At 37.7% G+C, this 15,503-nt stretch overlaps 1 protein-coding gene across 2 annotated transcripts in view; it reads left to right on the forward strand.

Annotated features, from left to right (window-relative positions):
- Dph6 (diphthamine biosynthesis 6) overlaps window positions 1–3,962 on the forward strand; it is a 130,925-nt gene extending 126,963 nt beyond the window's left edge. For both annotated transcript variants that reach the window (XM_060371435.1, XM_060371436.1), the window contains exons 8-9: window positions 2,121–2,208; window positions 3,601–3,962. In XM_060371435.1, the coding sequence (XP_060227418.1) occupies window positions 2,121–2,208; window positions 3,601–3,654 (142 nt within the window). In that variant the 3' untranslated portion in view covers window positions 3,655–3,962. The remainder of the gene's footprint in view (window positions 1–2,120; window positions 2,209–3,600) is intronic.
- Window positions 3,963–15,503: the final 11,541 nt, after the last annotated feature.

A 15,503-nucleotide genomic window follows, 5' to 3' on the forward strand; every position in this document is an offset into this window, starting at 1 on the left:
ATAGGTAAAGGAATAATCTGGGAACATTAAAACTAAAACAGTTTCATCCCTAAGCTCACTATTCATCACTCTTTCTTTGTTTTAATAATAACTTTGCATTAATAATTAACATATCACTAATTTATTTGACATTTTTTAATAGAGTGCCTATAGTTTCCATCAATTTCTGTTGGTCACTATTGATGCCCATTGTTTCCACCTATATAAGCTTGAATGGAAAACATATCTGTTTTTTTAACTATGATACAAGATAGCAGAGTTATTGCACCAAAGTTTGTAGGTGGGAGATTTTCTTAATGGCCATGCTGATCACAAAAGGATCTTGTAAGCAGGAAATGTACTTTTGTGAAATAGTGCTGTTTACTATTAAAGAAACACATTTACTATTAAAGAAACACATTTCCTCTCTCTTTCTCTCCCTCTCCCTCCCTATCTCTCTTTATCTCTCTGAAACTGTATGTGCATATGTATGTAAGAGAAAGAGAGAGAGGTAAAGAGGGTAAACAAGGATTGCACACCATGCATGTAAATGTCAGAATAATTTGTGGGTGTGGGTCTTCTTCTTCTTTCTACATGCTATCTCTTTCTATGCTGTTCCTTCTGCAAGCATCTTTGCACTGATGTAATCAATGAAATCTAGTTATACCATTTCATCAAAAACCTGATTCTTTAAAGGGTCAGTTTATATAAATTTCTTTTCATGTTATCTTTTTAATATTACTTTATAATATGCAAGATACAGATTTGGTAGTAAAGACTCATGACTATACATTGAATTTTCAATCATTATATATAAAGTATTATACATCTTGAAAGTGAACCGTAAACATTTTCTTGTGAAATTTTAATATTCTGAACTCAAGTATTTCGTGGCTCCTTCTAACTTTCTAATAAGAAAAACCTGATTCAACTATGTTTTACCCTAGTCCCAAAGAGTCGAAGTAAGAGTCAGGAGGGATGGCTCAATTCCGCTGTTAAGAGCATGTACTGCTCTTGCAGGATCCCAGTGCAGTTCACAGAACTAGCATCTGGCAGCTTACAGCTTCCTGTAATCCCAGACCTCCACATGAATTGCAATCACACACACAAACAAACCTACAGCCAGACATACAAAGATATACATAATTTTAAAATAAAATAAAAGCATAAATATAATTTCAATTTTAAAAATTTTAGAGTCAAAATAACAGGGTTGGAGAGTTAGGGCAACAGATAAGAACACTTACTGCTTTTCTAGACAACCTAGGTTCAATTCCCAGAATCCATATGGTGGCTTAAAACCATTTGTAACTCCAGTTACAAGGGATCTAATGTCTTTTTCTGGGCTGCATGGACACAAGGCATGCACATCATATGTATGTACAAACTAAACAATTATACATATAAATGAAAATAAATGAATCTTTTTAAAAAAATGTTAAAGTAGAAATAAGCTTTGTAATCTTGGAGTGGTCAGATGCTAATATTAATATATGCAATGAAAATAATTCATGAGAAATTAAAGAGATATGAGGAATTTTTACACTTTCAGTCGCCATGCAAAGCATTATTAATAAACAACAAAATTGCTTAATAACTGTCTTAATAAACAACAAAATTGCTATTTAATATAATTTCATAGATAATCTTAGTAATTTATAAGTTCTTTACAGGATATCTTTATTAAATCTTAAGTTAATTTACCTGTGCCCATATGGTAGCAGCAAGCAGTTCATACAGTGTTACCTGGATGTGGCAATTACCCTGTCAAATGATATGTGTGTATAGCAGTGACCTTACATATGTGATCAGTTCAGCCAAAGCCTACCAGCAGCTGCAGCTTGCTTTTGTGAGGGGTGACTTAGACTTTGGGTGATGCAGAGTCAATTGCCTCTTGAAAATAAAGGCACAACCAAGACCCCGCAGTGAAGTTGAACATTTAGCCCATGCAATTTGTGCTGTACAGTTCAACAGTTGAAGTCTCCAAATGGAGTAAACATTGAGTGTAAGCTGTGCGTCCTTTTACATGGAGAAAGCATCCTTGTTTCTTAGTATTGAGGGACTTCAAGTCCCTCAGCAGCAGGAGTGACTTATCCACAAGGTGTGTGCTTGGTAAGCACACCGAGTTGTCTGTGCTGCAGGGACTCCTCCGAAGCAGTCATCCACTCGGCTGATGCCTTCGCACCTGTGGCTTATCTACGGCTTTCAGGGTTGCACTTGGAAGACAAGGTAAGTAAACCCCAGAGTGCAGGGCTCTCAAATACATGAGAGCTATGCATTAGGTCTCACACAGTGGGTGCTTCTTGTCTATCAGATACTCTGCATATCACATATTGACAGTATAATTCATAACAGTAGCAAATTAGTTAGGGGCTAGCAACCAGATGATTTATTGGTTGGGGCCACCACAATTATGTTCTAACAGCACACAATGAGGCAGAGAATATATATTTAATCAGTCAATAACTACTACTTCTACGAATGCTTCTAGTTTTAAGAATGTTCTATAACACAAAAAAGCCTTTCAATTTAAAGATACTGAGTGTTAGTTAAAAAAGAATGTAAATACTAAGCAAAGACAGTATAAAACAAAAGTACTCATGTAGCATAACAGTCATGTCATAGCGCATAAGCATTTGAGCAAAACTGATTTTTATTGTACAGGGCTTAGGAGGGAAAAAAGGAGAGGAAAGTTTTTCTGAAACTATATAAAGGAAGCTATAAGAGAGGAATGGGAAGTTAAACAAAGTGCAGTAAAATAAAACAAGAGTTTTATTTAAAATACATTAGTGATCAGGATAGAGCAAACCCCCATTCAATCTTTGGGAGTAGGTGCCTTTGGGGGTAGGTGAAGATCTGTGTGAGATCTTTGCATGAAAGAGAGATAGATTACCCTCTGTTTTCAGTGAAGTTCTATGAAGAAAAGAGTCATGATAAAAACAAAAAACTGGCAAAGGTCTTCTGTCCTGTTTTCTTCCCCACTTCCTGAAGCACATTCGCAGTTGTGTACATGCGACATGGAATGACAATGACATTTTCAGTTTATGCAGCTTCTTTAAAAACAGAAGGAAAACGGATCCCAAACCTCATATTGAGTCAGGAAAAAAAGAGTAATGGCTAGAGCCAGCAAGGTGACTATTAAAAGTGAAAGCATTTGCATGCAAGCCTGACGAACACAAACACATAAATGATAAATATGCATGTCAATTCCCCAGAAAAATTAACGATGAACAAGATTACATATCTATAGATTATTAGGCTAAAATTATTAGGCTAATAAAATTATTAGGCTAAAAGTAAACATTGGTGACCTTTTATCAAAAATGGAATGGCATGATTCCATCTAAACACCTTCCAAATTCACCATAAGGGCCCTTTGCCGTAGCCATCTTCTACAATTGCTGACATGAGCACTGCTAAGAACCTGAAACACTGGTCTCTCCTGTAAGCATTCCTCCATTTTAAGTTCAGCTTCACCCAGGTAGCTCACTAGGGTTCTCTTGGTATGCCATTAGTCTACACAGGCCATTAGCCTACTGTAGGAAGCTGTTGTTTTTTTCAGATGTGATATTATTGACATTTATAAATATGTCACACTTTCCTTCTTTTGTTTCCTTTTAGGTGTCTTCGATACCTGGGAATGATGAAACAACTAATTATATACACAATTCTTAAAATCTGCACTGAATTTTAAAAATTACTATGACCAACTTTTCTCATTGCATTTCAGTGAACCCTTCTCTGATATTGCCAATTTCTTTAACTTACTTTCTTTAAAAGAAAAAAATAATAATTTCTATCCAGTCATGGTGGCACATTCTTTTAATCCCAGCATTCAGAAGGCAGGGGCAGACAGTTCTCTTTGAATTCAAGGCCAGACTAGTCTACAGGGAGAGTAACTCCAGGACATCAAGAAATCTGTTACACAGAGAAATCCTGTCTCAAAAAAACCAAATAAAACAAACAAACAAACAAACAAAAAAGATTCTGTTCTTTTTTTTTTGAGATTATTTTTATACCACCCCCCTTTCTTCCAAATCTTCCAGTACACCCCTCCTACCTCTCCTTGCTCACTTTCAAATTTATGGACATCTTTTTCACTACTGTTGTTATACACCTCTCCCTTTTTGTGTTTCTGTTTCTCTTTCAGTCTCTGCCCTACCTTTTTCTGTGTGCACGCACACACACACATTTTCCTATGTACATGAATACAATCTGCTTAAACTGTATAATGCTGTCTGTATTATGTTTTCAGTGTTGGCCATTTGGACAATCATTGGGTGTGTTCTTTCTGTTGTGAGCTTTCCACATCACTGTAGCCTGCCTATTGCTGCCCTGCTTGTTCTAAGATTCCATCTTATACCCATCAGAATGCCTAAGATCAAAAACTCAAGGGACTAAACATGCTGGAGAGGATGTGGAGAAATGGGAACTCTCCTCCATTGCGGTGGGAGTGTAAACTTGTACAACAACTTTGGAAATCAATCAGTGCTTTCTCAGACAGTTGGGACTACCACTCCTGGGCATATATCCATAAGATGATCAACCATACAAGACATTTGCTCAACTATTTTCATAGCAGCCTTATTTGTAATAGCCAGAAACTGGAAATGACTTAGATGTCCCTCAACTGAGGAATGGATGCAGAAATAGTGGATTGCTACTCAGCAATTAAAAACAAGGAAATCAAGAAATTTGCAGGCAAATGGATGGAACTAGAAAAGATCATCCTGAGTGAGGTATCCCAGACCCAGAAAGATGCACATGGTATGTACTCAATTATAAATGGATATTAGACCTATAGTACAGGCAAACCATACCACAATCCACAGACCCAAAGAAGATAAGTAACAAGGAGGGCCCAAGGAAGGTTGCTGGAATGTCACTCACAAGGGGAAATAAAATAAACAATGGAAATGGATGAAGAGAGGGAACTGAGCAGAAGATGAAATGGGGAGGGAGATAAAAGTGGGGGGGTCAGATTTGGAGAGGAGGTGAGAGGGCTGGGAATAAGAAGGGAAACTGAGGGGGTCATCTCTTTGTCCATCTGGAGGCCTGTGACAGGGTAGGTTCCTGGGGGTATACGGGTGTGAGTCCAGCTGAGACTCCTAGTAGGGTGGGACATAAAGATTAAAGTGACTACCTCTTAGCCAGGCAGGACTAGTGGAAGGAACGGAACAACAACCCACCGACAAAACCTGTGATCCAAATATTACCCTCCCTACAAGAATTGCAGGAATAAAGGGGGAACAAAGATTGAGGGAATGTCTAACCAATAATTGGCCCAACCTGAGACCTACCCTGTGGTAGAGAGCCAGCCCCTGACACTATTAATGATGTTCTGTGATGATTGTAGACAGGAGCCTCACTTGACTGTCCTCTGGGAGGCTCCAGGCAGCATCGGAATTGGGACAGATGCTAGGACTTGCAGCCAAGCATGGGGTGGAGCTCTGGGGGTTCATGGAAGTGTTAAGGGAAAGACTGAAGGACCTGGAGGGGACAGGAACCTCACAAGAAGACCCAACTGAGACAACTGAGTCTCATGGGGGCTTACAGAGACTGAGACATCAACTAAGGGACATGCATGGTCTAGACCTAGGCCCCTGCACATATGTGGCCAATGGGTGGCTTAGTCTTTGTATGAGATACCTGGCAAGTGGACAGAGGGTGGCTGTTTCTAACATTGACTCTGTTGCCTGCTCTTGGATCACTTCCCCCTGATAGGGCTGCCTTGCCTGGCCTCAGGGGATGAGGATATGCTCATTCCTGATGTGACCTAATGTGCTGGGGAGGGTTGATATGGGGGTGCGGGGAGGAGGGATTATGGCTGCCTGTGTGCCACCATGCTTACTACTGTGATGAGTATGGACTAAATCTCTGAAATTGTAAGCCAGCCTCAATTAAATGTTTTTCTTTAAAAATAAATCTTCCTTTATAAGTGTTGCTGTGGTCATGTGTCTCTTCACAGCAATGGAAACCCGAAGACAATAAATATCCTACATCTACTCGGCAGCCCATGAAAGCTTCCAGAGTAGACCACATCAACATCCTAGGTCATGAAACAAACTTTAACATATTCAGAAAAATTAAAATAGTTCCATGTACCCTATATGGCCATTATGTAATTAAAGTGAATATCAACAGCAAGCAACTTATTACTAAATGATGAATATGTCAAAGAAGAAATCAAAGAAAATAGATTTCTGAAATTAAATGAAAACACAGCCCAGCAATACCTGGGACATAATAAAAGCATTTCTAAGGGAATTTATAGCCCTAAGTGACTACAGTAAAAGAAGACAAAAAAAAAGAGAGAAAGAACATAAGTAAATAACTTAATGATTCAGCTCAAGAATTTGGAAAAATAAAATCAAAGCCAAATCCAACAGACTACAAGAAATAAGAAATCAAAGCAGAAACAAACAACTCCACATTTGGCTAAGGCTGAGGATCTGGCTGGCTTCCATGTATGTGGACCTATCTGCATTGCCCACGTGGCACGCTGGGGTTGGCTACCCAGAGGCTATTTAAGCTGTGGGCTGGCTTTCCCCAGGGTCAGATGATTGTTCAAGGTTCCTGAATAAACTGCATTGAAAAAAAAAATCAAATAATTCAAAGACTCAGTCTAAGAGGTGATTTCTATTTTTGAAAAAATAAACAAGATCAGCCAACTCTTGGCCCAACTAATCAAAGACATGACCCAAATTAAAGGAATCAGGAATGATCAGGCAACAAACATTGAGGAGCTTGAGACTGTAATACCCTTCAGAGTAGTGAAAGGCAAACTGAGAAAAAGAAAATTCATTCCTCTGAAGAGCTGCTGTTTCTGGGTTGGGGAAGATTGTCACTGTCTTGAAGCATAGCTGCTGTGACCAACTACATGAAACACGTTTCCTCTCCCCAACAACATGCCAGAAGTTGAACAATTGACCGAGGTGGGATTCATTAGCACTATAACTGCCTGCAAGTTATCCATCTACCTTTGAGTCATTCCAAGTACAATCACTGGATAATCATGATGGACTTAAAAGAAATAGATCTGCTGGCAACTTCTGGGCTCTGTGCTAAATAAATGTTCCTTTACATCTCCCCACAATCCTCAAAACAGGACTGCTTTCCTCCCTGACATATGAAAAGCTACAGCATGGAGACTGCTATGAACTCCAAGCCTTATCTACAAAGAGAGACCCTGTCTTAAAAAAAAAAATTAAAAAGCTACCAAAAAGAACTGTCTTCCATTTTCATGTCAAATTACAGGTTTTTGTTTGTTTGATTTTCTGTTTGATTCTTTGTTTTTGTAGATCCTGGACTCAATTTCCACATTATCAATGTAAAGGATTGTAATACTATACTTTCCTGACTTCATTTTTCCATGGTTAATTCTATTCTGTATTTTATCATAGTTTCCTTAGTAAAGCTCACAAAACATGTTTTCTTCACAGAAAATAGTTTTTTTTTTCTCAAGTGACCAAAGACAGAGAATTGAAGTATCCACCTTAGAAATAAGATTTGTCTATTTCAAAATTACTTGCTCTAGACCAGTTCCAAAAGTAGCTGAAGTTCCAATTGAAATAGGACAGGAACTGCTTTTTATGTGTATTCTTTTCTTTTTACATTTTTTAAATTTTTTATTATTAGTTACATTTTATTAACTCTGTATCCCAGCTGTATCCCCCTCCCTCATTCCCTCCCAAACTCACTCTCCCTCCCTCACCACCTCCCTGCCCCTTTCCAAGTCCACTGATAGGAGAGGACCTCCTCCCCTTTCATCTGATGCTGTTTTATCAAGTATCTTCAGGACTGCCTGCAAAGTCCTCCTCTGTGGCCTAGCAGGACTGCTCCTCCCTTGGCGGCTGGGGAGGACAAAAAGCCTGCCATTGAGTTCCTGTCAGAAATAGTCTCTGTTCCCCTTACTATGGGAAACCAATTGGTTACTGAGCTACCACAGGCTACATCTGAGCAGAGGTTCTAGGTTATATCCATACATGGTCCTTGGTGGAGTATCAGTCTCAGAAAAGACCCCTGTGCTCAGATATATTTGGTCCTTGTGGAGCTCCTATCCTCTCATCATACAAACTCCCCCGACTTTCATAGGATTCCCTGCACTATGCCGAAGGTCATGAGTCTTAGTTTCTGCTTTGATACACTGCTAGGTGTCTTTCAGAGGCCCTCTGCGGTAGGCTTCTGTCCTGTTACTTGTTTTCTCCTACTTCCAATGCACCTCCCATTTGTCTTTCTAAGTGAGGACTGATCATCTTACCCCAGGTCCTCTTTCTTGTTTAACTTCTTTAGGTGTATAGATTTCATTATGTTTATCCTATCTTATAGGTCTATATAAATGAGAATATACCATGTGTGTCTTGTCTTTCTCCTTCTGGAATACCTTACTCAGAATGATCTTTTCTAGATCATTCTGCCTGCAAATTTCAAGATTTCCTCATTTTTTGATTGCTGAGTAGTATTCTATTGTGTAAAAATACCACAATTTCTGTATCCATTCCTCCGTTGGTGGACATCTAGGTATGTGTATTCTTTAACACAATTTAATGTGTAAACAGAACTTTCCATCAATCTTTGTTATTGACAATTTCTAATAGAGATGTGAACTCTAATCACCTACTTTTATTTGGTTATCATACACTACTTATCTTTTATTGATCTAATTTGACATCTTTCTCTGATTATTTATTGGTCCAAGCAAGTAAATATCTAATGACAAGACTTTTTAACTTCTGTGTCACTCTTATGACCCAAACTATTTGTAAGCTAATTGTCATTTCAATTTTTTATAAGAGGGCTTTTGGCTTGAAACGAATATCTTTAAAAGGCAGAGTATATTTGTAAGTGGATCTAGGATCTAAGATTGACAATTCATTTTTCTTCTTTTTACTTCATGTACACTGTGCCAGACCATCGTCTTTTTTAATTTTTTTTAATTTTATTGTATTTATATATTTATTTATTGCATACTTTGTATTCCCACAGCAGCCCCCTCCCTTGTCTCCTTTTAGTCCTACCCACAATACCTCTTCTCCCCCTATGCCCTTTCCCTAGTCCCCTGATAAGGGAAGATCTCTTCCCCTTCTATCTGACCCTAGCTTATCATGGTCTCATCAAGGCTGGCTACATGATCTTCCTCTGTGGCCTGGCAAGGCTGCAACCACAGGGAGGAGGTGATCAAAGAGCCAGCCATCGAGTTCATGTCAGAGACAGTCCTTGCACCCCTTACTAGGGTACCCACTTGGAAACTGAGCAGCAATGTGCTTCCTATGAACAGGGTGTCTAGGTCCTCTCCATGCGTGGTCTTTTTAATCAACAGCTATCACCCATTGTACTGGTAACCCAACTCATAACTAAACAGAAACTGGATGCTTTCCACCTAATTTATTACACCAAGTAATCAATTAAAGTTGTTTAACCCTCCTTAAATATAGTTGACTACTATTAAAGATGAAGGGTAAAAAACTAGGTTCATGAGTTTCATCCCACTGGTGTTACCATTCCTTAATTATTGACCAAGAAAAATCATGTTTTTCACATGTGAAATAGATGTTAACTATTTTTAAATTCACATTTGTTAAATTTTAGAATTAAATGTATGTGGATCTCCTTTTGCTGTATTCTTACAGCTCTCTTACCAGACTAAGTTAAAAGCTTGATAAAAGAGATTATTTTTCTTATTGACTACTAATGTCAACAGTATATCCATCATTACAGAGCTGAGCATTTAGTAGACAGTCAATAGATGTTTACTATATTAAGTTGAATTGACTTAGCCTTTAAGTTTGTCAAAGGATAAATGATTTATCTATGAGCCATCTCTGAAAGTACTTTAGCATTCTATCTATTCATCACTACCAGATAAATAGTGGAACAGAGGCAGTATATAAGAAGCAGGGCAGCCATGTCTACTAGGAAGCTATTGTAGACTTGTGTGTGGTGAAATTAAAATCAGGGCAAGCAGGAAGTGAGGAAACCCATTAGGGCTAGTTCATTTGTAAATATAAAATTGTATTGTCAAAATTTTTTGATTGCTTAATAGCAATTAAATATTTTTTTCCTATTTACCAGTTACTGGTTTTGTTTAGTGTATTTATCTGATGATTATGAAAACAACATTCAAAAGCAATTAATAAATGTATCTTAAGACTTAAGGCACATTTACAGATTAGCTAGGATTTTGCTCTGAGTGTTTGAATTTGACCATTAATTGATACATCTTACATTCTGTACTTCACCCAATTTTGACATAAACATTTAATAAATACTTTAGGTATGATAATGGCATTCAGGTTTATATATAAAAAGAACAAAGACCGAGTTCTCCACCTTTTCTTATTGAAATAAATTCAGATGGGTGGCAGGAAGTCTGGGGTTTTCATCTGCATAATTATGGTGGGAGTAAAGGAAATAGGTGAGAGTACAGCTAGAAAGATTAGCCTTGAATAGTGAGTTAATAAAGCCAGCTGGCAACAAGAGTAGACTGAGGGCAATTCTCATTTAACAGTGTTCAGAGAGGAAGGAATTCAAGAAACTTAATTAATTACTTAATTTCAACGTAAAGTTGCAGAGGAAATCTTGATGAACATGAATCAATCATCTTGATTTTTTTCTAAAACTCTGTAACTTATTAACTAGTTTTATAGTAAACATTTAACATTTTTTCTATGATTCATATTATGAAAACTCATATAGTAAAAATACTACATGTTATATAAAAATCAAGGTTAAAGCCATTTCAAAATTGTTTCTAACAATGGGGACATTCTACTTTATTTCACAGTCCTAAATATTTTTTATTTTTTTATTTATTTTTATTAATTACACTTTATTCACTTTGTATCACCCCATAAACTCCTCCCTCCTCCCCTCTAAATCCCACCTTCCCTCCCCCTTCTTCATGCATGCCCCTTCCCAAATCCACTGATAGGGGAGGTCCCCCACTCCTTCCTTCTGATATTAGTCTATCAGATCTCATCAGGGGTGGCTGCATTGTCATCTTCTGTGGCCTGGTAAGGCTGCTCCCCACTCAGGAGGAGGTGATCAAAGAGCAGGCCAATCAGTTTATGTCAGATGCAGTCCCTCTTCCCATTACTATGTAACCCACTTGGACACTGAACTGCCATGGGCTACATCTGTGCAGGGGTTCTAGGTTATCTCCATGCCTGGTAGTTGGTGGAGTATGAGTCTCTGGAAAAACCCCTGTGTTCAAATTTTCTGGTTCTATTGCTCTCCTTGTGGAGTTCCTGTTCTCTCCAGATCTTACTATTTCCCTCTTCTTTTACACGATTCCATGCACTCTACCCAACATTTGGCCATGCATCTCAGCGTCTGCTTTGATAGTCTGCAGGGCAGAGCCTTTCAGAGGCCCTCTGTGGCAGGTTCCTAACTTGTTTCCTGTTTTCTTCTTCTGATGTCCATCCTCTTTTCCTTTCAGGATGGGAAGATCCAGCTATACTACTCCTAGGTATATATCCAAAAGAGGCTCAAGTACACGATAAGGACATTTGCTCAGTTCTACAATATTTATTTTCTAAACTATTTTTCATCAGCCTATTTGAAACCCAGTGGTTAAGAGAAAAGTACTTAACTGCTCTTGTAGAGAGGACTGGAGTTCCATTCCTGGGATCCACAAGGTGGCTCATAAGTGTGTCAAACTCACAGTCCAGAGCTTCCAATGCAGCCTTTTCACCTCTATGGGCACCTTCATGCACATGTGCTCATAAACATACATGCATGAGCACACATGCATGTTTTTTATCTTTAATGCAAAATAAATAGAGTTTGGTAGAATAAATGATAAAAGCTACTTCTAGAAGGTAAACTAATTTTCTTTTAAAATTGTGTCATTTAGTGCTGAAGTTAAAGGAAAGGAAAGTATCCTTTCCCATTCCACTTTTAAATACAAAATTAATCTGATGGATTGAAAAGTGGATACATCTTATCTGTTTGGTCCCTATTAGATTCTAATGTTATCCCACTATCCACTGTATGGATATGTAACTGCCAATTTAGCCTGGTTTATATAAACTGAATTTATTAAGATATGTTCTAAGTCTTTGATCATCTCTCCCGGAGAGGGGAGCAACCTTGCCAGCCCACAAAGGAAGACAGTACATAATGGACCTAGCAGAAAACCTACTACTATTCTTCTACTAAAGTGGTGGTTCTCAACCTGTGTGTCCCAACCCCCTTCACAAAGGTTGAGTATCGATTTGCTGCACATCAGATATTTATATTATGATTCATAACAGTTGCAAAGTTACAGTTATGAAGTAGCAAGAAAAAACAATTTTATGGTTGGGATCACCATAACAAAAACTGTATTAAAAGGTCACAGCATTAAAAAGGTTGAGAACCACTATGTCAAAGGAACAGTAATAGAATGACTACAAATGATGTGTTTCTTTTCCTTTAGATCACTCAGCATCATCAAATAATCTTCTTACTATAGATGCTAATTAACACAGAGACTCAGAACTGAACAATGTGCAGAGTGAGAGACTTTGGAGCACTCGACCCTAACTGGGATGTCTTTATCAAACCCCTCTACATCAAGGTTTGGGTATCTATGTGGAAGAGGAAACAGAGCCAGAGGTGGTGTGACTCCAAGGAAACAGCATTTTCCAGACAAAATGGGTCACGTGCACATATGAACTTACAGAGACTATGATAGCATGTACAAGACTTGTGCAAGTTCAAACCAGGCTCAATCCCAGAATGGAAAAGGGAAATGAGCACAAAGTCCCTTCCCTAAACAAGAAGCTATTTGCAGTTGATACATACTAAGAGAAGGAAGTTCAGTATTTCCCAGTGGAGTGACACTGGCCCCATTTGGCTTCATGATCAGGAGTATTTGACCAACACATAATGGATTCCATGGGTTTTGTGTACTCTGTAACTTTGGTTTGGATTTTTTTTATTCTTATTTCTTTGGGGGTATTTTATTAGTTTGTTGTGTTTGTTTTGGTTGTGGAGGGATTTTGTTTGAGAGAACTAGGGAGACAGAGCATGACATTAGGTATGTAGAGATATAGGAAGAATCTAGAGGAGTTTCAAAGGTGAAAATATTAAAATATATGGTATGAAAATTTTAAAGAGATTGTTGTAGAAAAAAAGATATGTATTCATGATATTAAAATAAGCAGAAGAAAACTGCAAGTACTCCAAGTTGCCAGATCATTCATTCACTCCTTGTTTATCTTTAAACTTGTCTTATTTGTCATTTTGTCTAGTATTAGCACTAAATTCTTGTTTTCCATGTATATATTTATGTGTGCTGTGTACGTAGCATGTGTCTGTAAAAGTGTGAATGCGCTTTCATGTAGATGCCAGGGGTTGACATCATGTGTCTTCCCCCCCTCGCTCTCCATCTTATATATTGAGGCAGAGTCTCTCCCTTTAGCCCGGAGCTCTCTATCTAGCCAGCTTGCTCCGGAGGTCTCCTGTCTTTGCCTATCTTGTCCTTGGACTGCAGTCAGACTGCACACCTCCCAAGTATTTATGAAAATGCTAGTGATCCAGATTCCACTCCTCACCATATTTTCTCAGCTCTGATATTAATTTCTTCTGAAACTCCATGTGTATTCACATACCAAAAATATGTTATTTGCAAAAATATCAGATTGGTTTATATAGATATGAGAATTATTTTTACAAATGACATTGTTTTCTGAGTAAGTGTTTTAGGACATTTAAAACATTATATTTATGAAGAGTCCAAGCAGTCTCCATCCTGGAGAATTATTTCCAGGACAGTCAAAGATTTCAAAAGTGCTTTGGCATTTGAGCACCAAATTCTGTGTGTCATCCAATACTGTTGCCCACCTTGGACTCCAGAATCTTGCCAAGTGACAGTCTCCTGCCATAAATTTGGACTATTATTTTTCTCTTTTCCTCTGCCTTGGACCTTTCTCTGTAGGCAGAGGAACTTCTCAATCTCTCCCTGTATTGGGGACATTGAGAAGTTACTAATACCTTCAGCTATAATACCTTTAGCCATCCTTAACAATGGGAGATGGAACTTAAATTTGGAATAAACACCTCTTTCTATTATAGTGCCCTTTCTGATGACTATGTTTTAAACACATACTAAAGAATTTATTGGTGAGTCCCCAATAAAATTGACCAGTGGATATCCTACTGATGAGCTATTTTCATAGGGTTTTTATAGGTATTTTCCTTCTCCATCTCACACCCTATGCCTTCTCAATATACTGCCCAGAGATTATCTCCCAAACAAATAATTACCCATATCTAAGTTCTGGTTAGGGCCACTCTGGAACAACCCAAACTAAGACAGAAACTTAGAAGAGAATCTTCAGTTACCTTAGAGGGATCATAGTTATTTTAGGTGATTCTTTTTAATGTCAGAGATCCACTAAAACTCATCAGCCCATGTACAGGTTATATATAGAAATATATATATATATATATATATATATATATATATGATTCTGTTTCTGGAAATGATAGGTTTGTGTTTACGTTATATGAACATTTCTATGTTCAAATCTATATTTTAAATGAAGTTGTTTGAAAAAATATTTGTTATTGTATACTTGACATTCTAACTAGGCACAGAGTACTTTTTTAAACCCATGTTTTGCTGGGTACAACCCCCACCACCACTGCAGGTATTCTATTTTATGAAGCTATCAGACCACATTAGGGCTGTGTAATAAAATTAATTTGACTGCCATCATTATAAATTTCATATAATGTATTTTGATACTTGATTTGTGTTTCAAGATTGTGTTTAGAAAGCTCACACAGTGATTTCTGGTAGATTAGGGTGCCACAGCTCCCTTCTTCTATTGAAAGAAGACCATGGCTTCTTAGCACCTTCATTCTCTCTAATGTGTGTCATGTTTAGCGAAGAAGAAACTTATTTTAGGATGCAAAAAGAGTTAGCAGGTTCACATACTGTACATTTCATCATCCACCAAACCTAAATTTATGCATATCTGGTATTAAATGACCTTTAATGATTAAAATAGACTGTCTGGCGATATGCCTTTATTTGGAAACCCATAAACATGAAGGTTATAGAGAGCAAAATATTACAGATTTGAATGATCTCTGTAATGTATTCCATAGCTTCATGCAAATAGCTGTGGCTCCTTTCTATGGTCAGGTCTCCTGGATGCCTGTGTGGATGCCTGCCTCCTAAAGCGCTTTTGTTAACACCATAATTTTAAATTAAGTTTTCCAGAAAGCTGTTCCTGCTGTACATTGTGGCATCTAAGATTAGGTCAGTAGCCATAAATCTCATTTATGTACTTAATGCAAAGGAGATACAGCTGCCTTGGGAATCGTGGAGCCAGATTCCTTGCTTTGCCCCTCTTACAAGATATTGACATAAAACAAAATGCTCCCATTTTGCTTTGCATCTCTCTTCGTTTAAAACTTTAAATAAAGAATGTTTATGCAGGGTTCTTTTTCATTCATAAAAATGGAAATCACCCTTAGTGTCTGCATGAGTAGGCTTGTATTCTTGTTCACGAATTCGCATGATAGATTGG

This window comes from Meriones unguiculatus, chromosome 18, assembly GCF_030254825.1.
Source record: "Meriones unguiculatus strain TT.TT164.6M chromosome 18, Bangor_MerUng_6.1, whole genome shotgun sequence".
NCBI classification, from domain to species: domain Eukaryota; kingdom Metazoa; phylum Chordata; class Mammalia; order Rodentia; family Muridae; genus Meriones; species Meriones unguiculatus.